The 25,666-nt window shown below is 35.2% G+C and overlaps 2 protein-coding genes across 6 annotated transcripts in view; one reads left to right on the top strand and one right to left on the bottom strand.

Annotated features, from left to right (window-relative positions):
• Nucleotides 1-804, bottom strand: part of LOC128208046 (translin-associated protein X-like) — a 5,214-nt gene extending 4,410 nt beyond the window's left edge. Inside the window, exons 1-2 of the mRNA XM_052911356.1 lie at nt 662-804; nt 114-324 (exon numbers count right to left, since the gene is read on the bottom strand). Of these exons, the coding sequence (XP_052767316.1) occupies nt 114-324; nt 662-764 (314 nt within the window). The 5' untranslated portion in view covers nt 765-804. The remainder of the gene's footprint in view (nt 1-113; nt 325-661) is intronic.
• On the top strand, nt 758-25,666 carry LOC128208045 (translation initiation factor IF-2-like). 5 transcript variants are annotated; one of them, XM_052911353.1, is made up of 16 exons: nt 758-819; nt 2,694-2,883; nt 3,720-3,924; nt 5,170-5,226; nt 6,505-8,706; nt 9,942-10,118; nt 10,560-10,609; nt 11,608-11,697; nt 12,438-12,641; nt 13,472-13,597; nt 15,456-15,625; nt 16,258-16,355; nt 16,959-17,096; nt 19,138-19,296; nt 21,437-21,577; nt 24,218-25,666. In XM_052911353.1, the coding sequence occupies exons 2-16, from the start codon at nt 2,719-2,721 to the stop codon at nt 24,403-24,405; spliced, it is 4,170 nt and encodes a 1,389-aa protein (XP_052767313.1). In that variant the 5' UTR covers nt 758-819; nt 2,694-2,718; the 3' UTR covers nt 24,406-25,666. The 5 variants fall into 5 exon arrangements, with proteins under 5 accessions (XP_052767313.1, XP_052767312.1, XP_052767311.1 ...); XM_052911352.1 differs by having other exon boundaries at nt 763-823; XM_052911351.1 differs by lacking the exon at nt 758-819 and adding an exon at nt 1,038-1,177.

The following is a 25,666-nucleotide window of genomic DNA, read 5'->3' as shown; positions in this document are numbered from 1 at the left end:
TTTATTCATGATTACGAGATTTTCTTAGCAAATTGCCCATGGAACATAACAAAGCAAAGCTCAGTGGGTATTGGGGATAACTTATGATAAAAATTATCCAGATTCAAGCTTACTCTTTAAATCTGTGTAACATGAATATTGTCCTCTTGCTCTCGATGGTGATGTCACGGCTCAGCTTCACAATCCTCTCATGTTTGTCGTGTTTGCTGTCAAGCTGCTGTTGGAAGGATCGGAACATCTGTATCACCGGGGAGGTCTCATCCACTGCCGGCTGCTGATCAGCTGTGCTGTCCTCTTCAAGGTCTGTCTTTTGGCTTTTCTTCTCTGAAAAAAATAATTCATGTTTTTTTTATGAGATAAAGGACAATCAATGTTTCTTTTATGTGACACAAATGACTCAGTCCTAATAGAAGCCTCTGTTAAAATCTGTGTGGTGATTTAGTTGCGGCTAAATTGTTGTCATTAGAATATGTTAATTCTAAATTATTATAATGTTCGTAAATAATAATAAGTACGAATCGCGCGTGTACGAATCAACAATCGCACACAAATAAAGTCATCTCTACGTTGTTTGATTACAAATATTTAAACACGACCTGGTAAAATTATGAGTATAAAACATTTAGCGTAGGTCATGCATCAAAATAGTCAAAGGGCTTACCATGTCCTCTGTTTCTCTTCTTTCTGTCGCTCATGATGGATTGTGTTACTCTTGTGAGTACGAATATTGCGTAGTAAGCACAATACAATATGGCTGCGCCCATGGCAGTGGGTGACCTCCAAGAATTTATGAAAAAAACATAAAAACAAGCGCTCTAGATATGTGAAGGATTTGAATTAAGAATTTTACATTTTAATGCCACGTTTGACTTCACATTGTTTGATGTGATGTCATATTAAATGCTTATGTAACGACTTGGTTACGAAACGTGTTTTTTTCGGCTGTCACTTATGTCAGTGTCGTACTGTACCCATTTTGTCTGCTGCATGCTATCCGGGTGACCTGAAATTAATTAAATCATATGAGACTACAGGTCTGCTGCAAACCCAATAGCTTAAAGCCATTCAGCGTATGGGAAAGATACGTTCACACCAATTCAATTCACCGAGCTAATTATGTAATATTAAATTTAACAAGAAAATGTTTATGGTGCAAGTTTGCTATATAGTATATTATGTAAGTTCATCATATGATTTATCAAATTTGTTTTTACCTATCTATGAAGAACATGGCACAATAATTACACTTTTCCAACTCAACATCGCATGTATTCATGAATCATATAAATTTATGTTTTCTATACATCATTGTTCAACGGTGATTAGGCCAGACATCTAGTTGTAAGACAGATCCTGTAAATTCGGGATGACAATGGGTGGAAGTTTCTGAGTTTTCCTCCAATAAGAGGGTTTTATCTCAGTTTTTCCAGTCAGTCGACCGCATTTGTAAGCTCAATTGTCAAGCATATTACCCATATATACTTAACTCACAATTGCAAGTTCATGCTGTTAATGTTTATCGCTTTCCCAAGTGAGTCTCGATGAGATTTCCAAATAATAACATTGAAATGGTATTGATTTTGTTGTTTTCTATAAGAGGTTATAGAATGGTATTCTTAGGGCACAGGAAAGTTTAAGCCTTGCCAACATAAAGTTCACATGGTTTTTAACACACAGATTTTATATGCAACAATGTGAACAAAAAAGCGCTATCCTTGTTGTGAACAATGACTCTGTCAGATAAAATCTCTAATATCCAATAGATGTTATAATTGGCAAACACTTTGTAGCACAAAATACTGAAAGGGACATCTCAATCGCACATATGTTACAATTGTTCTTGGTCTATATTTTTGTGCTGTCAAATATTTACCATTATGGTAATTGAAATTTCCTTGGGAAATATACTAAGATTCAGTTTTACTTTAGTTGGTCTCATTCAATAAAGTGCACTATTGCTGTAAAATGTAACATTCATCATGATACATTCACATACTCTAAGTCTTCTAATTTAGACCTTTGAATGAACACGCTCAAATTTTTATACTATTGGCATTGCTTGGCATAATTTTTTTTAACAAGCCCTGATGAATAAAATTAAGAATTTTAGCAAGCCGGGAAGCAGTCATCGAAATTAGACTTTTGGATAAACAAGCCCTAATTATAATACTATTGCTTGGCATCAAATTTTTGAACAAGCCCTGCTATATAAATTTAGAATTTGAGCAAGCCCGAAAGACATTTAACCAGTGCAGGGCTTGCGGGCTTGTGCTAATTTCGACCACTGTGGAAGACATTTTACCAGTGCAGTGCTTTTGGCTTAATTTCAATCACTGAATGTACATATTGTGTAAAAAAAGAATTTTAGCCAGGTTTTTAAACAGTTCATATTTTGTGCTTAGGGAAAAAGGCACATTGTATAGGACTGTGGAAACTTGAACTTCAAAATAATTAATTTGACAGAAAATACAAGAAAATAATATTGGACAGAATTAAGCATTTGATTATATGAAGGCAGGAGGGTACACATGATGGATGGAGGGCAGAGGGGTGCTACCGAAAAAGGACAGGGTGCAGCACCATTCCATTTCTCTTAAGCTAAAACCCTAGGGTAATGTATAATAAATTATGATGTGACATGATAATGCGTGGATCCAATTATATAAGTATTCATGATTCGCTTCTCTTTACAGGTGAAAATACTTATAAGCAGACAAAATGCTGCGCTGTCCTTTGAAACATGTGAGGTCTGTGAGTTGGACTCTGATACAGAAGCCATCGAGTCTTCCAGTTACAAGAGGTGTGAGAGTTGTAGGCCCCCCTTCAACCTGCCACACAGTGTTTGCCCCTGTGAGTAGCTGGATTCCTCAGAGGCAACAACATGTAAGTAACAAGGTCTGCAACAAAATGGACCGACCGCATTACTAACTTAGTCTGACAGAGTCAAAATTAATTACTGTTGTCAGGACTGTCTGACCCACATTTTTCGCGATGTCTGCATTTGCAAGAAAAAAAGAAAATAGTCACGTGCACCTTTCAAGGTTTTGGGTCATTTTTCCAATTCAAAATTTAACCCTAACCAAACAATTTTTTTTTTTAGGCCTAAGTTTAAAAATAGTGTCAGTATATTTATCTTTACTCATTATGACATAAAGCATGATTTCAACTCCGAAAGCCTTAGGTGCTACTTTTTTTTAAGGGCGGGGAAACACAGATAAGACAGTAACATGATTGTTGCCTTTATTATTTTAATTATGTAAATTAATGTATACTTGATTGCATTGACATTTAAAAGAGAAATTAAGAGTTTCCTGGGGAAATAACTGATGTATAGCTTCACTTACGACACATGCATCTTTCACAGTTGATGCACATTTTTCCAATTTGAAATTTTACTAGGGTTGTCTGCCACGCAAATCCTAGGAAGTTTAAAAATACTGTTGATATAATTATTTGTAATCATAAACAGATATGATTTAAGAGGTGTAGCCATTATGCATTATTTCAAATGGGGAAACAAAGATGAGACAGCACCATGATTGTTGAGTTTATTTTTTTAACCATGTAATGAAATGTATTATCGGCCTCCTACTAGCTTGCATTGACAATTCTAGGCTTGTTTTGAGGAAATTCTGTAATTGCCTATTTTTGGATCATCTTGTGTCTAGCCGCTTGAAAGTTTAAACACCCTTGGATTAAAGAAATTGTTGACTTTTCAGGCTGCAAAACACGTTGAGTCTGTTGAAGAATCTGAGATAGGACAACAAAAATTGGAAGAAAATGTAAAGACCATCTCAGATGCAAAAAGAAAAAACAATAATAAAAAACGTGAAATGATGCAAGCAGCGTCAGAAGAGATAACTGCATTGAAAGAACTTCCACAAACAGTCAATGAGCTGAGTGCTGCTTTAAGGATCAGCCAACGTAAGGCAGACTTGTTCCATTTTTAGCATATCTAAAGTTAAGGATTACATCTGAAATAAAGATTTAGAGCATTGAATGAACTTTAATTGAGAATTTAAAGCTTTTAATTTGAGAATTAAGAGCTTTTAGTGAGAATTTAGAGCTTTGAATTAGAATTTAGAGCTTTTAACTGTTTTTTCAATTGTAAAGGTTGTTTTTTCCGTTGACATTTGCATAGATAACAATATGAAGTACTTTGAAAAGTATACAAATTATTTAGAAACAATTTCAATAGGGTCTTAGTCTCTTTACTTTGCTATTAGCATAAACCCCTAATACTGAATCAGACCCCAGCTTTTTTCAAGATTGACAATAAGCCGCTATTAACCCCTAATTTTTGAATCATTAAAATGGTACCTTTGGCGGGCTTGACCTTCTTAGCAGCTACATGTTATTTCTTGGCAACTTTCTTGGTGGGGGGGGGGGGCTTCTTAACAGCAAGAGTTCAGGGTACATAGGCATAACAAAATCAATGTTATGGTAACCCGACCTTCTCTATTTTTATTTTTTTAATGTCCTGACCCTTATGTTTTTGGAAAAAATAGTAAAATCTGTATGAAAATTAAAATGTAATAAAAATATAATTAACCCTTTTGAAAAATAAATGTTTTCCCTTTCTAGACTGTTTTTGTCCCCATGTCAACAGAACCCTACCATTATTTCTGTATGGTTTTATTATCTGGTTTGTGGTCATCAAGCCAGGCAAGTTGGTTTCCTCAAAGTACTTCGATTTCACCCAAAACACAAGACCACCCTCTCGCTTTAAGCTTAACAGGGTTTTTTTGTTAATTTTGGGTAACCCCACCGTACCTTATAAAGGCGCCAACCCTAGTATTTAAAAAAAAAAAAAAACATGAAGAAAAAAAAACAACAAAAAAACTGTCCTCCCGCCATGAACACAATTGCCATGAAGCTCCATAACAAGAAAAATATATGTCAGAGTGAATATTGCAAGAAATAATGCTTTTGCAAGAAAATGATCTTGACAAAGTATATTTGAAAAAAATAAATATCTCCACCTCCCTACCTAATAATTTTGGAGATGTTACCCTAAACAAACAAATTTTTTAGGCCTTAATAAAGCACAAACAGGAGGGATTCATATAACTATGTAGTAACCTGTTTTACAAATATTAAGAAGTTCATATATTAAACTTATTGCAATTAATAGTTTAGCTTTAATTTGTAATTTTCATATTTTTGCAGGTAAAGTCGAAGACACCATTACAGCAATTACTGGGGACAAAGAAATCTTACAAAATGGTTGGTTTAATTTTTTTTATTAAAATTTAATGTATATCTTATTTCATTCATAAAAATATTGCTTTCGATGAACCATTTCGATCTTACACCTAAACTCAACAATTTTTCTGTGTTTTTTTTATGGTTTAAGATATGAAAAGTGTCCATTTAAATAGGTGTTAAAATAAAAACATGAGGTATATTATATAACTTTGGGACACGATTTTGGTGACATTTAAAACATGTTCAATAGAAAAAGATTGAATGCTTTATTACTTTTGTAAAAAAAAAAAACGAAACCAAAATCTATACAAGCAGACAAAATGTCATAATTTATATTTTCACTGTACTATTTTGCCAATAGTCGTAAAAGAATAAAGTTTATTGTATGTCACGTCATCTCTTCTTGAAAAGATAGCTAAACTTTTTTTTAAGACTCATGCTCAAGTTCATTTCCATGGGTATAATCTAGTGGTGGTTTTGTTTGTTATTGGGCCATTCTGGTGGGTATTCACCTCTTAAATGAGTGGGATTTTTTATGTGGATTTAAAGGGTTGGGCCTTCCTGGTGGGTATTGACCTCTTTAAGGAGCTGCAATTTTTGTTGTGGATTTAAAGGGGCGAGTCTTCCTGGTGGGTATTGACCTCTTAAAGGAGCTGGAATTTTTGGTAAGGATTTAAAGGAGCGGGCCTTCCTGGTGGGTATTGACCTCTTAAAGGAGCTGGAATTTTTGGTAAGGATTTAAAGGAGCGGGCCTTCCTGGTGGGTATTGACCTCTTAAAGGAGCTGGAATTTTTGGTAAGGATTTAAAGGAGCGGGCCTTCCTGGTGTGTATTGACCTCTTAAAGGAGCTGGAATTTTTGGTGTGAATTTAAAGGGGCGAGTCTTCCTGGTGGGTATTGACCTCTTAAAGGAGCTGGAATTTTTGGTAAGGATTTAAAGGAGCGGGCCTTCCTGGTGGGTATTGACCTCTTAAAGGAGCTGGAATTTTTGGTAAGGATTTAAAGGAGCGGGCCTTCCTGGTGTGTATTGACCTCTTAAAGGAGCTGGCCTTCTTGGTGTGGATTCACATGAGCGGGCCTTCCTGGTGGGAATTGACCTCTGAGAGGACCGGGCCTTATTCCTGGTCTGATTAGATTTTTAATGGAGCAATGGATGCCAGTCAATGTTCCAATTCAGTCATGAAAATAAGGCTTGGATGAACAAGCCTTAATTCTTATTCTTATGCTAGTCCTAAGCATCATTAATTTATTGGAATTAAATTTCATACAGCTGAAGCTTTGTTTCTTTTTATTTCAGAAAAAATTGAATTAGCCCTTGTAATGCGGGTTGTCAAGAAGTTGGATAGCACTGGGTCTCTTCTGTCCAAAATCGACAAGTTACAGCCAGTGAAGTCAAGTTTATTGTCAAAAAAGTCCTCAAATATAGAGACAAAGCCTAAAGGTGGTGTTCTGGCAAAAAAATCTCAAGCAGGCGGTGAGATTTCTGAGAAGAAAGAGTTGATCTCAGGAACACGAAAACCTATGGGTGGACTTCTGGCCAAAAAATCACAAACCGCATCTGAGCAGTCTGAAAAGAGTGAGATTGTTTCTGGGACAGGAACCACAGAAAATGAAAGTTTACGAAGGTTGACAAAAATAAGTGAGCAAGTTAAAAAGATGTTTTATCCGTTGGCTCAAAATAAAGCACTACCTACATTTCCAAAGGATGACAAACCAAGTGGAAAAATTAAAGACAAAAGTCCATCGAGTGAAGATCATGTTATGTATAAAACTGATTTAGATAATAGCAGGAATAATGCGTTAGAGCGTCAAGTTAATGTTCGGAAAGAAGCAAGGAAAGGTTTATTGGACAGAAGAAAGTCAGAAACTGACTTAGTGGAAAGTGCAGAGGTGAAACCAAGGACAGGGTTATTGGCAAAAAAAAAGCCAGAAACACATTCAGTGGAAAGTTCAAAGCCAGAAACACATTCAGTACAAAGTACAAAGCTTGAAAAACTTTTAGTGGAAAGTTCAAAGTTGGAAACACATTCAGTGGAAAGTTCAAAGCCGGAAATGATTTCAGCGGAAAGTTCAAAGCCGGAAATGATTTCAGCGGAAAGTTCAAAGCTGGAAACTCATTCAGTAGAAAGTACAGGTAGGAAACAAGAAGAACCAAGGAGAGGGTTATTAACAAGAAAAAAGTCGGAAAGAGTAGAAAGTACCAAAATAGAACAATTTGAGCAAAGTAATGGGTTATTAACAAGAAAAAAGCCAGAAAGAGTGGAAAGTACCATAGAGGAACAAATTGAGTCAAGTAAAGAGTCATTAGCCAAGAGAAAGCTGGAAACAGTGGAAAGTACCGGTGTAAAACAACTTGAACCAAATGAAGCCTTATTGACAAGAGAGCCAAAAACACACCCTATTGAAAGTGCAGAACAGAAACGATTAGAACAGATTAAAGATGTTGAAAAGTTGTTACAAGACATAGTAAAAAGGAGTCAGATAAGTGAAAAGCGTGAAGAAGGAAGGGTTGAAATAGAAATGAGAGACTTCAAAAACATCTTGGATACTTTGCAAGCAGTTTCACATGATTCAGTGAAGCATGTTTCTGCTGGAACCACCTTACTCAAAGATGATGAAGACATATCTAAACAAAGTGAAACTGAAAGTATTGTGGGAGATATTAAAGGTGATATTAGAACAGAAATGTTGACAACTGAATCTGCTGTAAATGCAACAGGTGGTAAAGAGGATGTTTTGCATAGTGTTGAAGCAATTCAACAAGAAACAATTGAAGAAAAACAACCTGTTGAAGAACTAAATAAGACCTCAACAGAATTAAGTGGTTTGAAAGGTGTATTGAAATCCTTTAAACCACCCCCAGTTGTGGAAAAAGTGAGACCATTTTCTGTGCAAAATTTATTTAAAGACGAGTCTCCAGATAAAGAAAGTATTTCGGATTTAGAAACTTTCATAGGTAATGATAAAGCCTCTGTTCAAGAATTAAGTGAGATGGTAAGAGGCAAACATAATATGGAAAACAAACCTTCTCTATTCAAAAGGACTTTAAAAGACAATTCAACTCCAGTAAAAGATGAAATACCAAATGAAGTTATTGATGAGTTTAAAAATGTTCAACAAGATGAAAATAATAAAACTATGAAAGTAGACTTTTCTGAATTTAAGAATTCTTTAAGTAAGCTTAAAGAACTACAAATGAAAATTAGCAAATCACAAATGGAAGAAAAACCACAACTGACAAATGATATAAACTCTGTTAAGCATAACATTGAAGACGAAACAAGCATTGTAAATAATGGTAAAGAAAATGTAACAGGCAAACAAAGCAAGGATAGAACAAAAACTATGCAATCACCAAGATTGGTCCCACGTCCTCCAGTGGTGACCATCATGGGGCATGTGGACCATGGAAAAACGACCCTGTTAGATGCCCTCAGAAATGCTAATGTTGTGGATTCGGAGTTTGGAGGAATTACACAACATATAGGAGCATTCACAGGTAAGGACTGTCCGGAGCAGTATTCGGTATTGATCTTATCCTTAGACATGCCTCAGTGATTCCATTCAGCCTATTGGTCAGCTAAATATACAGGCCAATCAAAACTAGTGTTTCTAATCTTAAACTTAAGTTCAATCTTAGTTGGTTATTGAATACAGCCCCTGATTACTAATTTTCATTCAGATTTAGCCTAAAAAACAACTTCTGGAGTGGGTTTCCCCGGCCCTACCTTCAAAATAGGCGCCTATCATTTTTATAGACAAGATACAAGAAATCTTTATTTAATGTTGGGCATGTGTTAACAAGAAACATTAGCTCAATGAGCTATTTTCTGACATGAATAACAGACAAACATATCAAATAACAATGAGCTTGTGACCTGGACTGTTGGTTAAAGACAAAAATGTGTGTGTGTTTTAATATGTACTATTTAAAAGGGTTTATAAATACTGATAAATACCTGTTCTGATATACTGATTTCTTTAACTCCATTACCCAATGAGGACAGTAATGTTCTTATATAAAGCCTCAATATTTATATATTTTTTATTTATAGTCTAGCTACCTACATGTTCCTGTATTTGAATAATATGCAACTCTGTAAGTGGACTAAAATTAGAATGGAAAAACAATATGGGTGATCAGTTTATCTGTATAAATATGTACAGATTATTTTATTTTATCTTTATTGTTGTGATTATTTTCTAAATTAGAATATATTTATTTAACTTAAGGTAAAGCATTTAAGTTTGTCACTAAAATGATTTCAAACATGATTTTATTATCATTATTATACTTGGTTAAAGCTGCACTCTCACAGATTGACTGTTTTTACAACATTTTAATTTTGTCTTGAGCCAATTTTTGCGTAAAGATCTGCATGTTTACATCAACTGCTGATAAAAGATCAGATCACAGATTTTCATATTTCCGTTTGAAAATTTATGCTTTAAATTGCTAAAAGCGTTACTTACGGTTTAAGAAAAATGCATAAAACATCAATTTTTGAACTTGAATATGAAATATGAAAACTAATTTTTTGTCAGCAGTCTTATATGACTGGTTTACATGCATTTTCGCATAAATTTGATCATTCCAAGACAAAAAATATAAAATTATCAAAATGTTCAATCTGTGAGAGTGCAGCTTTAAAAGCCATTCAACTTTATTGTTGAAACACATAACCTTCTTGAAAAATCTGTCAACCTTGGATGTAGCTTGAATCTTTCTTTCAGTAAAATTGTCCTCAGACCAGTCCATAACATTCCTGGACACGCCGGGCCATGCAGCATTTTCGGCCATGAGAGCACGCGGGGCGTCTGTGACAGACATCATTGTGCTAGTTGTGGCGGCGGAGGACGGAATCATGCCCCAGACCATAGAATCTATACAACATGCTCAGGCTGCCAACGGTATTTTTATCTTGGGATTTGAGTCTTTTTGATAGGCCTTAAAAAAATTTATACATTTGGTTCAGGTTATCTGACCCTACCTACAAAATTGGCGCCAACCCTACTTTTTTATAGTCAGTTGGTGAAAAAAGTGTGTGTTTTAATGAGTAGTTTTTTGCAGATTTTGATTTCACTCAGACTGCACTAGATAGAGCCTTGTCAAATCTGAATCTCAAAAAAATCCATTCGAGTCAAATACAACCACCCTGATCAAACTCAGTATTATTAAACCTATTATATATTGAAGACAATGCGGCATAATGTTCTAGTGAACAGCTCTTGATATGTATGTGTATTTAGTTAGAATCATTATGAATATATATATATATATATATATTTTTTAATGTATATTTGTAAAAAAATTTTGACTACCATACTAATAACCCAAACATAATTTTTCAGTTCCCCTTATTGTTGCCATCAACAAAATCGACAAGCCTAAAGCTGATGTGGTAAGTTGTTTCGAGTCATAAAGTCATAAAGTATGTCTTATAATAAAACTGAATTAATTTTAATAAAACTGAATTAATATTATTTTTTTAGAAATAAGCCATTTTATGCCAAAAGAAACTTGTGGTATTGCTTAAATCAAAAATATATTTTACTCACAAAATGATATATCTGATAAGCATTTTTAACACTTGTAAAATTGAATATCGTGTTTTAGTTTTAAGCATGGCTATAAACTTAAGTTCTGTTCAAATACTGAAGTACAGTATCTGCCAATTGCTGTTCAGTGTTTGTTCATAAAAGGCATTTAAGTATCTAAATTTCAACAAATTACAAGTTTGAAAAAAATATTGTCAACAATAATGCTGTGTGTGAGTCCTTTTAACTAACGTTCAGATTACAGGCCTGATAAAAATGTATATAATATGGATTTTTATTTGCTTTTAAATTTTGAAATCTCAATCAGACTGGGCCTGAAAAAGAAAAGTAAATGTATAGAAATGGCTAAAAAAATCTGTCACACATTTTCCCGATGTGGCAAATTGTAATTGGTGCTCTAGTACAATCATAGCCGATTTACATAGTAATTTTTTTACTGGGTAAGCAGTTTTGGACCAAAAATTAAAATGGTCTGATTTTATTTGCTGTTTGCTGCAGATACTATTCTGCATGGACACAATCAGTAGTCATGCATAATGTTGGTTTTTAGAAGCCCTGCATATAATAGTTTTACATCAATGAACTCCATGCAGTATGTTTTCTGATCGATTACTTTGGAATCCTTTGTCCAATCATCCCCGAATTTGGTCATAATGTGTTTGGGCATAATATCTTGGACAAATTCAAAAACAACAGCCATTACGCTTGAGACTTACCACCCTATAAATATAGAAATTACCTTAAATTGGTCTTGGCCGATAAATTTAGAAGCCTTTGTCCAATCATCACAAAATTTAGTCAGAATGTGTATGTGCATAATGAGTTGCTTTTTATCCTTCAGGGTTCCATAGTGAACACTCTGACCAGTTATGGTGTAGTTGTTGAAGATTTAGGCGGGGACGTCCAGATGGTCCCTATATCAGCTCTCAAGGTAACATCACATCATGCTGAGCCCATGTTTACAGCCTTAAAGGGACTAGACACCAGATGGTACCAAAATGGGCAAATACAGTATTTCCTCAAAACAAGCCTAGAATTGTCAATACGAGCTAGTATTAGATCGATAATACATCAATGTACATGATTAAAGGACTATTATTTTGTTGCTGTCTCAGCTGAGTCTATCTGTTTGAAAATAGCACATAATGGCTTTCATGTTTATAGTGTGTATATTTCGCATGTGAAAGTCATGATACATAAACCAACGCATTTTATGGAAGTTTTTGGCAATTTTTATTTTTTTCTTGCACTTGTATCATCTGGTGTCTAGTCCCTTTAAGTTTGTTTTTAGAGACAAGATAACTTTTGGATATCACTCACTGTTTTGAAACAGCCGTGGTCCACTCTGTTGTCAAAATCCACCATCAAGCTTTAATGACATTATTTTCGTACATGCTTGACATCATTAAGAATTAAGCTTGCTATTGCTGTTAAATAACAAACACCATTGTGAAAGTCAGATTTTATACCATAAACTAAAAGAAATTCTTTTTTTCAGTGAGATAGCAATTTAATTTCATTTGGTGCACATTAAAAGTTAACATTTTCACTCATGGCTTTGCCACTTATGATAATAATATAGTTTTTGGTGCTCACTGGATTAAATAAATTTGATATTCCACTGAAATAAACAATTATCCTCTATATCTACATCAGTTTAACATATTTCAGGGTATGAACTTGGACAAGCTTCAAGACTGTATAGCTGGCCTGGCTGAGTTCCTGGAACTGAAAGGGGACGTTTCCTCACTCGTTGAGGCTTGTGTTATAGAGACCCATACAGACATCGGGCTGGGTAGGACCTCAACCATAGTGATAGAGAAAGGAACACTGAGGAAGGGCGACTACTTGCTGTGTGGGTCGACATTCACGAAGGTTAGTGTTTGGAGTTGGTAGGCATTTGTAAGAAATCGGTGTCTGTTCCTCTTCCCCAGAAAAGATTTTGAAGGGATTACTGTGACAGATGCATTTACTCAAGTATTAAACATTTTTGTACAGTCAATCATTGGCTTTTTATAGATATACCCTAGTATACTGTGTATAGGACACTAGCAAAGATAGGACACAGGCAAAAAATTGAAAGAAAAATCTGGTAAAAACTATACAGTAGATAATATTAGACGTAGTGGAAAAATGTTAAAGATACACTTTTACTCCCAAATAAGATTTACCACAATTAATAATATTGTTTTAATATTCCAAAAAAGGATGAATACATGTCTAAAACAATGGTTGTTGTGAAGGATACCGAGTTTAATTTGAAAGATCATACAACAAGGTATTTCTACCTTATGAGACTATAGTAGATCGCAGTAAATCTTTTAGCATTTACCAATCATTTAATATTTTTGCGCTTTCTGCTATTAAATACACGGTTACAATCTTGTTCTCAGTAATTTATTATTTTTTTTATCCTGCAAAGGTTAATATATATATAAAAACCATGCGATATTAAAAAGCAAAAAAATATGTCTTTCTTGATTATTTTAAGTTTTTTCGCTATTTGCGAATGTTGACATCATTTACTGCATACTGCAAACCAGCTGCATGATGGCTGTGCTCTTCAGCGTAGAATGTTTTCTTACATTGTAGCACCATGGTCAAGGACTTCATGATTACTTGTTCACAGACCATAGTTTTTCATACACACATGTATTGCAATATCATTTGCAAAATTTCCCTAAGATTCACAATTTTTTCTCCAGGTGCGCACAATATATGGTAGTAATCAGGAGGTTTTAAAGGAGGCAACGCCAGGAATGCCTGTGAAAATCGGGGGTTGGAAAGAACTGCCGGAGGTCGGGGAGCTCGTGCAACAGTATGCCACTGAGGTACATATGGGGATTTCATGTCAGGGGCTGGGCTTTTTCACCAAAAATTGTGAAGAGGCCTAGTTTTTTCATTTTGGGAAATTTAAACGCGTGAAATTCTGCAAATTGGGAAATCTAATGCGTAAAAGTCTCAAAATGGGATTTTTTTAAAGTAAGATCTTCCTTTTTGGGAAAAATATCTGGGAATTGTGGAAAAAAAAATCTGGAAATTGGGAAAATATGCCATTTTTCCCAATTGTGAAGTAGCCTTATTTCGGCCCCTAGCAAAGAAGGTGAAAAAGCCCTGAGGGGTCTAATTGGGGAAAGAGATATTAGGTCCATATTTATCAACACACATATCGCATGATCCCATTTTCAAATAAATTTCAGGGTAAATATATATTATATATATATCTTTTTTTTTAAACTATATTTTATTGGTCAGGTTTTGGAATATAATTTGATTTTTCTAATAAAAGTTCAATTAAATTGAAAACACTGACATAATGTTGAACTGAAAATCTTGATATTTGTCATAATGCTTTGTGAAAAGATGACCCCATTGGAGTCAGTTTTGATCTTATGGGCAACAATATTCTGAGCGCTTGTCACAAGCCTGATGTAACTTCCACTTAAAATAGAGTTACAACCATTTTTCGCTGAACCCTTAAGGTATTAAGACCGTAATGGTTTTCATCAGCTTGATAATTGATCTCCCCCAATGAATGGGGGGGACATATTGTTTTAGCCCAGTCAGTCAGTCAGTCAGTCGTTCGGTCGGTCTGTCACTTCATTGAGACCACTAAGACCCAGGAACTTCATGCTTGGTATGTTGAAAAAATGGCTTGATCAATAACTGAAGATCCTTTGGGGCCAGGAACTTCATACTTGGTATGCAAGTTCTTCATGACCATTACATGACCCCTATTGATTTGATATCAGTAGGTCAAAGGTCAAGGTTGCGGTGACCTACAGGTGAAAAAAATATTGTTGGCGGTGGCTTAAAGCTAAAAATGGTTATCCCTCAATAACTAAAGAACGCTTTCACCCAGGAGCTTCAAACTTGGTATGCCTGTTGGTCATTACTAGTAAATTACACCTACTGATCAAAATGTCAAAGGTCAAGGTCGCAGTGAAGAGAGAACAATTTAAACCAAGTAAAACCAATTATGGTTAATTCTCAATTCTGTGATTTACTCACTGTTTATGCATTTCATCTCTCCTTATTTTGTATGTATGATATGCATTTCTGTAGCTTAAATGCTTATTTACTTTGTTCAATATTTCCTGCAATAAATACTTGCAAAGAACCAAAGTTGCAGTGGTCTTGAGGTGAGAAAACGGATTCCGCTCAACTTAAGATGACTCGCACCCAAGATCTTCATCCTTTGTATGCCAGATTGTCATGACTAGTTGATGACCACTATTGATTTTGGGTTCAGTAGATGAAAAGGTCAAGGTCAAGGTGGCATTGGGCTTAAAAAATGTTTTCCTGTTGATTAACTCAAGACGCTTGCACAAAGGAAATTCATACTAATTATGCCAGTTGGTCATGACTAATTCATGACCCCATTGTTTTCTGGATCAGTTGGTCAAAGGTCAAGGTCGTGGTTTCCGTTCAATAACTTAAGAAGACTGTCACCCAGCTGATCATGACTATTTCATGACCCTATTGTTTTTGGGATTAGTAGGTCAAAGGTCAAGGTTAAAGTGACATTGAGGTAAAAAACAGTTTCCTTAAGAACATTTGCACCCATCGACTTCATACTCAGTATTCCCAATGGTCATGACTTAAACATGACCCCTATTGATTTAGGGATCAATGGGTCAAAGGTTGAGGTCACAGTGATAATGAGTTCTGATCAATTTTTGTTTGCAGAAAGAACTGAAGATGGCATTGGCAAGGAATGAACAGAAAGAAAAGGAGGTCTTAGAAGAAACTGCAATGGAGGAGGCAGGGAAAAAGAGGGAGTCAGAGAGAGAAGAATACATTGAAATACGTGAACGCAGGCGTATCCAGAAAGCAAAATCAAGGAGATGGAACCATAAGTAATTTGACTAATTAAAAAAATTGGGGTGGGAAGGAGGTTTTGAGCAGGGCTTCTAAAATATAACAATTTGGCGGTTTTGACCATGCTGGACTGATTTCAGTAACAGAAAACTGCTAAAAAAATGGTTTCCATAGTTCCAAAATTGCTTAGTCAGTAGAAAATGTAACACACAAACCTTGTTTTAGATTCATATATTCATAAATACCCCGTTAAACCTGACATGATTACAAATAGACCGACGCATCAAGTGCTTATCCATTACAATAATTAATCACATTTATTTATTTGTGGGTGGGGGGGGGGGGGGGGTCCTGGCCAACGGTGAGCCCCTGGGTTTTAAGGTATTTGTCCAATCTTAGAATTACAAGGTACAGTTAGTTGCCTTGATTTTGAATATATCTCTGTTGGACTTTGGACTTTTTCAACTTTAATGATGTTCGTTTGGGTTATATTTTCAAAAACTTTATAAAGAGTAGTTTTCTTATTTTTTAGGCAAGATCAAAATATGATCGAAATGGCTTGACAGATTTTTTTTTTATGATGGGTTTTGATTTTGGACCAATTTTCAATCTCCTATTGATGGAAATATTTTTCTGTTCCTAATTAATAGAACATCTTTTTCTTTTTCAGAACAAGGACAGCTTTTGAAGCAATGATTGAAACGGAGAAGAGAAAAAAAGAAAGAGAGGCTGATCCTGGAAATATGGTTTTCCCAATAATTATTAAAGGTTTGTATCTTTGTAAGGGTATTCAATTTAAGCATTCATTCCATGTTTGCATTTATGCCTATTTAGTTTGAGTATACACTCCATGTTTGTAGTAAGGTCTTTTCCATTTAAACATACATTGCACATTTGTAGTTATGGCTATTCCATTTAAGCATACACTGTTTGTATTTATGGCTATTTTATTTCAGTAAACACTCCATGTTTGTAGTTATGGTTATTCCATTTAAGCATACACTCCATGTTTGTAGTTATGGCTATTCCATTTAAGCATACACTCCATGTTTGTAGTTATGGCTATTCCATTTAAGCATACACTCCATGTTTGTAGTTATGGCTATTCCATTTAAGCATACACTGTTTGTATTTATGGCTATTTTATTTCAGTAAACACTCCATGTTTGTAGTTATGGTTATTCCATTTAAGCATACACTCCATGTTTGTAGTTATGGCTATTCCATTTAAGCATACACTCCATATTTGTAGTTATGGCTATTCCATTTAAGCATACACTCCATGTTTGTAGTAATGGCTATTCCATAACATGAACAGCTTCAAGTTTGGTAACATTAATTTATGTAAAATCTATATGCATGTATCAACAGGTGATGTGTCTGGATCAGTGGAGGCGATAGTGGACTCATTACAGACATTCAACTCAGACCTTTGCGAGTTGGACATTGTCCACTATGGTGTGGGAAATGTCACACAGGGTGACCTAGACCTGGCTGCAGTTGCAAATGGTAAGAGTTGAAGAAAAACAATTATTGACAGAAATTAGTTAATTGGCTGGCATTTTCTGATATTTTTATATATAAATTAATTCAATTAATTAGTCTGCCTATCTGTCCAAAAAAATACGTTAAAACATGCATTATAGCAAGGTCATTTTCTTCATTTTGTAAAAATTATTTCGATAATATACCTTAGCTTCTTGTACTCGTAAACATATCACCTTGATTGTATTTTTTATGAATAAAAGGAGGGGGGTTGTTCTAGCATTTTTGGCAGTGTCTGCGACGTAATTGTGCAAAAAATTTGGCCATAACTCAAAAAATATTCAGTTGTACAACTGAAACTTGGGACACATGTTGCAAAAGATTACATGTATAAGAACAGCAAGACCTGTAACTTTGGCTTTTTTAACCAGGTTTTCACATAGGCGGGCGGCGTCAAACTCACCTATGAAACTAAATAACTTTAGTTAGGGTTGACATATCTTGACCAAACTTGGTCAATAAGAAGAGTTTATAGATACCTTTCATGGGGTTGCGTTTGGGGTCCCTAGGGTCAAGGTCAAGGTCACTGTTACTAAAAATAGAAAAACGGTTGAAACTGGATAACTTTAGTTAGGGATGACATATCTTGACTTAACCTTGTCTATAGGAAGAGTTTATGGAGACCTTTTATGGAATTGCATTTGGGGTCCCTAGGTTGAAGGTCAAGGTGACTGTTACTAAAAATAGAAAAACAGTTGAAACTGAATAACTTTAGTAAGGGTAGACATATCTTGACCAAACTTGGTCTATAGAAAGAGTTTATGGGTACCTTTCATGGGATTGCGATTGGGGTCCCTAGGGTCAAGGACACTGTTACTAAAAATAGAAAAATGGTTGAAACTAAATAACTTTAGTTAGGGATGACATATCTTGACTTAACTTGGTGTACAAGAAAAGTTTATAGATACCTTTCATGGGGTTGCGTTTGGGGTCCCTAGGGTCAAGGTCAAGGTCACTGTTACTAAAAATAGAAAAACAGTTGAAACTGAATAACTTTAGTTAGGGTTGACATATCTTGACCAAACTTGGTCTAAAGGAAGAGTTTATGGATACCTTTCATGGAATTGCATTTGGGGTCCCTAGGGTCAAGGTCACTGTAACTAAAAATAGAAAAACAGTTCAAACTGAATATCTTTAGTTAGGGTTGACATATCTTGACCAAACTTGGTCTATAGTAAGAGTTTATGGATACTTTTATGGGATTGCGTTTTTGGGTCCCTAGATTCAAGGTCAAGGTCACTGTTACTAAAAATAGAAAAACAGTTGAAACTGAATAATTTTAGAAAGGGTCTACATATCTTGACCAAACCAGGTATAAAGGAAGAGTTTATGGATACCTTTCATGGGCTTGCGTTTGGGGTCCCTAGATTCAAGGTCAAGGTCACTGTTACTAAAAATAGAAAAATGGTTGAAACTGAATAACTTAAGTTAGGGTTGACATATCCTGACACAACTTGGTATTAAGGAAGAGTTTATGGATACCTTTCAATTGATTGCATTTGGGGTCCCTAGGGTCAAGGTCACTGTTACTAAAAATAGAAAAACAGACACAGGCTGAAGTTCTTCTGTCAATCATTTAAAACCTGGTTTCGTCGCATTGCGGCGTTTCTTGTTTAATATTTTTTTATTGAGAAAAAACACAACAGACCATGTTCAGTAAGCGCAGTTTTAAGTACACTTGCTTCTCACCTAGGGAACCCCAGATTCATAGGGTGCATGTGAGTTTTGGAAGTGGTCAACAACATGGACAAGTGGGTTTCCTACTGGTTTCTCCAAAGAAAAAGACCAAACTTTTACGCAACAGTGTGTCATTGACAGTGACTTATTATATACTATCATAGCCCTGTTCACAATGGTTGTAAAATATATAATGTTTACACTAACAGTCTAAAGTTGGCGTTCCCGTTGCATCGCTCTTGTTTTATAGTTACTGAGGTGAGGTGTGTTGTCCAGATATGTTTTCTGATATAATGTGTGATACATGAATTTTCATTGATAATTTCAGCGGACATATATGCCTTTAACCTTGATCCAGCAGCTTCCAAAATGGGTGAAGAAAGCGCAATCCGTATTCGTCACCATAATGTGATCTACCATTTATTTGCCGAGCTCATTGAATCAATTAACAAGAAGCTGCCACATCAAGACAAGGAGGAGATCATAGGTTGGCCATTAAATTCTCTTCCATGTAATAACATATCAAAAATCAGACAAGCAAAAAAACTTTAATAACTGAATGTTACCTAGGTTACGCCTTCATTAGTAGATAAAGAAACAATCATAAAAAGGAAGTGACATGAACGTCATACACTGTTTAATGATGGCACATTGTTATGAGATAAAACTAATGACTTTGTTTAAGCCAGAAATATGATAAAGACACATACATGTACTAACAAACATAAAAGTATAATGGATCACAAGTGCTACAATAGCCTTTTAGAAAGTGTGTAATAAAAAAACAGTTAAAGGCAAACATAGTATATTATGACAAATATGTGACGGTATTAAATAATACACTTCTATGTAACACACATGTAAGGGATGTTTTATCTACGAGCCTATTGTATGAGATTTAAAAAAACTGAGGTAAAACTGGTCATTGTGCAATTTATATAAAAACAAAAAGGTTGGATAGAAAGGTTATATGGCTTATTTGAATGTCGAAATAAAAATTTAATTTGAAACCTGACACTCAGTTAGTATCATATATAGTTAGCAAGATCTTACAATAGTTTGTCCTACGCTCATTGATTAAATGGCTCTGTTCTCAGCTCGCATAAAAGGGATATGTAAGAAAACAAAAATTGATTTTGGTATGACAGTATTCAAACAAGAAAGATATTTTTTTATTATACCCCCAGAAAACGAAGTTTGAGGGGGTATATAGGAGTGAGCTTGTCGGTCGGTCGGTCTGTTGGTTTTCATGGTTTCCAGAGGATAACTCATGAAAGGCCAGACAGATTTGAAAAAATTTTGGTACACAGGTGTAACATCAGAAGATACAGGTCATGTTCGATATTGGGGCTGGTGGGGCAATAGTCAAGGTCACTGTTACTAAAAATAGAAAAACGGTTTCCGGACGATAACTCATGAAGGGCTAGACAGATTTGAACAATTTTTGGTACACAGGTGTAACATCAGAAGATACAGGTCAAGTTCGATATTGGGGCTGGTGGGGCCAAGGTCAAGGTCACTGTTACTAAAAATAGAAAAACGGTTTCCGGACGATAACTCATGAAAGGCTAGACAGATTTGAACAATTTTTGGTACACAGGTGTAACATCAGAAGATACAGGTAAAGTTTGATATTGGGGCTGGAGGGGCCAAGGTCAAGGTCATTGTTACTAAAAATAGAAAAACGGTTTCCGGACAATAACTCATGAAAGGCTAGACAGATATGAACCATTTTTGGTACACAGGTGTAACATCAAAAGATACAGATTGGTACACAGGTGTAACATCAGAAGATATAGGTCAAATTCGATATTGGGGCTTGTGGGGCCAAGGTCAAGGTCACTGTTACTAAAAATAGTAAAACGGTTTCTGGACGATAACTCATGAAAGGCTTGACAGTTTTGAACAATTTTTGGTACACAGGTGTAACATCAGAAGATACAGGTCATGTTCGATATTGGGGCTGGTGGGGCAAAAGTCAAGGTCACTGTTACTAAAAATAGAAAAACGGTTTCCAGACGATAAATCATGAAAGGCTTGACAGATTTGAACAATTTTTGGTACACAGGTGTAACATCAGAAGATACAGGTCAAGTTTGATATTGGAGCTGGTGGGGCCAAGGTCAAGGTCACTGTTACTAAAAATAGAAAAAAAACGGTTTCCGGACGATAACTCATGAAAGGCTAGTTTTTCTTGTCAGCAGTGTAACTTCTAAATTACTCAACAGATTTAAATAAAACAATACATGCATGATAAAAGAAATTGCAGTGTGCAGTAACCTTGGAGTTATGGCCTCTTTTCAAAGTAATGGTTTGCCATTCCTGTGTCCAGGCGGCATTTGGGGGTATTCGTCACTCCTGTGACAGCTCTAGTTGTTCATTTAAAATACCTCTTCGAAAAACATCCAAAAAATAGTGTGTGTGACTTGTGTTTGTATAGATGTCTATAATAACATGATAAACATTTACATGTGTAGTTTTACATATATATCAAATATTAATATTTTAAAATGAAAAATTATTTTAATTATGCTGATGAATTTAAGGGATTTTTTTTTGATTATGTAACAAATTTCTGAAAAGATATCTTTCTCTAAAACTAGTACATTGGAATCTGTTCACTCCAGGAGAGGCAACGGTTATGACGCCATTTGAGGTGGTAATAAACAAGCAGCCTGTTCAGGTGGCCGGTTGCCGATGTACATCTGGGCAACTGATGAGGAGCAAGCGCTTCAGGCTTTTCAGGGGTGAAGAGGTCGTCTTTGATGGTAGGTAAAACATAAAGGAGAAGAAATTTATACAATGAATAAGATAACAATTAATATTCAATAAAAAAAAATTGACTGGTTGAACAAGCCCGAATTTCAACTCTTGAGCTTGGCATCAACATTTTTACCATTCTTAACAAGCCTGCTATATAAAATCCAGAATTTAAGCATGCCCAGAAAGTATTTAACCAGTGCAAGGCTTGTGGGCTTGTGCTAATTCAGACCACTACATATTTGAAATTGTATTGCTGCAAAAGTTAATGCAAGCAAAAATGTCAACAAAAAAACTGTGCATGTTAATTAATTAAGAAATCTAAAGTTAATATTAAAATAACATTTATAAAATACTGACTTGAAACAGTGAGGGTTTTCTGCATTTTCAAATACCTTCTTTGTGCATGTTACATGCATTTGCTGTTATATGCCCTTCTTCACTTATCAATTCTCTGCTACTATGTCTATAATCAGGGCTTTTTTACCTTCTTTGCTAGGGGCCGAAAGTAGGCTACTTCACAATTGGGAAAAATGGCATATTTTCCCAATTTCCAGATACTTTTTTCCCAATTCCCAGATATTTTTCCCAAAAAGGAAGATCTTTCTTCAAAAATTTACAATTAAAAATGTATTCTATTTGCGCAAATTATTATGTTTATCTTTTAAGTTAACATAAGAACAATGCTGTATAATTAAAACATTATTCGAGGACCATTTAGTCCATATATTGTTATCAATTCTTCCCCTCAAGTTAAGAATCAAATCTATGAAGATTAAAACTTATCTCTCTCCTTCTCTTTTCATTGCGTCATGTTACAAAAGGGATGTCACAGACATGATTTCTCCCCCAATAAGATCTACATGTGTATTAATTGGAAGTCCGTACGTTTTAAAAGTGTTTTAAAGGTGTCGTCAATCCTCATATGTGGATTTCCCAATTTGAGAACTTTACCCATTTGAATTTCCCAATTTGCAGAGTTTCACGCATTTAAAGTTCCCAAAATGAAAAGGCTAGGCCGCTTCACAATTTTTGGTGAAAAAGCCCTGATAATGTATACAGTACCTTCTGCCTTTTATATCAAGAGTCAGTAATTGAGTGTTAATAAAAAATATAACAAGCACCACAGCATTATCTGATATATAGCATTTTTAATTGTAGCTTAAATACATATTTTAAAACAAATACAACCATTATTATTCTCAATGCAATTTAAAGTTTGTTATCATCTGAATAACATTTCCTACCATGAGCTGCAATAACTTTAATTATAGGCAATGTCATTTACTTCTTACATTATTTATCAGCAAACATGTGATACAAATATTATATGCGATCATCAGGCATTAAAAGTTATAAATTGAGTCAAAATTCGCTATGTCAAACTCTGTTATCTCAATGTTCTGGTTATATCATAACTTTCTTCCAATGTGTTGGATTTAGTTAAACACTTGTATTTTGGTTTTATCAAATGTTTGTTATATGGAAGTATATACCAAAGTCCCAACGACTTCAACATAGCGAATTTTGACTGTATTGTTAATTGCTGGATATCATGACAAGGAACTTTACTTGCCTCTCTTTTACCATGTCTGTTAGACTCTTTGCAGCATCACAAACATAGACTGGCCTCTCTTTTACCAAATCTGCTTCACCTTTTGAAACATAGACTGGCCTCTTTTACCAAATCTGCTTTACTCTTTGAAAACATATTGACTGGCCTCTCTTTTACTAGACTGCTCCACTCTTTAAAGCTCCATAAACATAGGCTAGCCTCTTTTTTACCAGGTCTGCTCCACTCTTCAAAGCACCATAAAAATATACTTGCCTCTCTTTTACCAGGTCAGCTTCACTCTTTGAAGCACCATAAACATAGACTTGCCTCTCTTTTACCAGGTCAGCTTCACTCTTTGAAGCACCATAAAAATATACTTGCCTCTCTTTTACCAGGTCAGCTTCACTCTTCGAAGCACCATAAACATAGACTTGCCTCTCTATTAGCAAGTCTTCTCCACTCTTCAAAGCACCATAAAAATATACTTGCCTCTCTTTTACCAGTTCAGCTCCACTCTGTGAAGCACCATAAACATAGACTTGCCTCTCTATTAACAGGTCCGCTCCACTCTGTGAAGCACCATAAACATAGGCTTGCCTCTCTTTTACCAGGTCTGTCCACTCTTCGAAGCACCATAAACATAGACTTGCCTCTCTTTTACCAGGTCTGTCCACTCTTCGAAGCACCATAAACATAGACTTGCCTCTCTTTTAACAGTTCCTCTCCACTCTGTGAAGCACCATAAACATAGACTTGCCTCTCTTTTAACAGTTCCTCTCCACTCTGTGAAGCACCATAAACATAGGCTTGCCTCTCTTTTAACAGTTCCTCTCCACTCTGTGAAGCACCATAAACATAGACTTGCCTCTCTTTTAACAGGTCCGCTGCACTCTTTGAATTACCATAAACATAGACTTGCCTCTCTTTTACCAGGTCCGCTGCACTCTTTGAAGCACCATAAACATAGACTTGCCTCTCTTACCTGGTCCACTGCACTCTTTGAAGCACCATAAACATAGACTTGCCTTTTTTTTACCAGGTCCGCTGCACTCTTTGAAGCACCATAAACATAGACTTGCCTCTCTTTTACCAGGTCCGCTGCACTCTTTGAAGCACCATAAACAGGAAGTAAACATCATCAAGACGGACCAGGAGTGCGGTATGTGCCTCGAAAAAAATCTGAAGGCCGAGCCTGGGGATCGTGTCGAGTGTTATGACATTATACACATCGAGCAGAAACTTGATTGGAAACCGCAGTTTGATGTGGACAGTCGACATTGATTTAATTTTTTAACAACTTTGATTCCGATGTGTTAATGAATGAAATTCTGTTAACGGCTTTGAAGAAAATTTCGTCTATGACAAACCACAGTTTGAATTGGAAAGGTGAAGTTGAATTTAAATAAGGTCATAAATGCGGATGAATGAAATTGTGTTTTAATGAATATGAGACATATTTATAAGTATACATGTATAAAGCAAGAATTGAACTGTGATTAAGAGACCTGTACTGGTTTGCATCAATACATATGTACTTGAATAAATATGTACATTTTCCAAGAATACAAGTGTAAGGGCAAGAGGGGTCTAATGATTTACATTTTAAGTGTCCACCTTTTGCTTTAGAGTCTGTGGGTTTAATCCCCACCAGGGGTACTTTCTCAAATGGCCTCTGAAGGCTTCAGTACTAGTTTCTGCCAAGGAAACATACTTCAGAGTGATTTTATAAGCTGTCAACTGATTTTAACAATTGAGCTTAAAGCTGCACTCTCAAAGATTTATCATTTTGACAACTTTTTTAGTTTTAGTCTTGGAATGTGCCAATTTCTTTGTAAATATCTGCAAACCAGTGACTTAAGACTGCTGACAAAAGATCAGAGTGCAGATTTTCATATTTAAAATTAACGTTTTATGGCTAAAAGCGTTACTAACAGTTTAAGAAAAACGCATAAAACATCAATTTTTGAACTAAAATAAGAAAATCTGATTTTTTTGTCAGCTGTCTTATATCACTGGTTTTCATGCATACTCGCATAAATTGGCTCGTGCCAACAAAAAATAAAAAAGTTGTTAAAACGTTCAATCTGTGAGAGTGCAGCTTTAAATAGATAAAAAAAATAATCTTATTATAACAATAAGAATACCAGTTTATTTCTGGTGTGAACTGTGATGTTTGCACATATTAATTTAAAACCTTCACAAGGTTTCACACTTAACCCTTAGGCTGCTGATGGCAATTTTAAAGGCTTTGCAAACAGCTTGGAACCAGACCAGACACCGAGTAACTCGACGCCTGGTCAGGTTCCAAGCTGTTTGCCACTCAGTCAATATATCCCCAAAGTTTTAAATAAATTGAAAGAAATTTAGAATAAACCAGACGACATTTTTGAGCAGACGACAATTTACCCAGCATGCAAAGGGTTAAATTATTTGCAACAGTTGTAAGATTGTTCTTATACCCATGTGTCAATACAAAAATGGGTTATTGTTTTTATTAAATGGCTTTATTATGTTTCAAAATGAAATAAAAAATATTAAAGTA

This window comes from Mya arenaria, chromosome 11, assembly GCF_026914265.1.
Source record: "Mya arenaria isolate MELC-2E11 chromosome 11, ASM2691426v1".
Taxonomy (NCBI): Eukaryota; Metazoa; Mollusca; class Bivalvia; order Myida; family Myidae; genus Mya; species Mya arenaria.
Note: the sequence above shows the minus strand (reverse complement) of the source record. Positions and strands in the feature narration are given on the sequence as shown.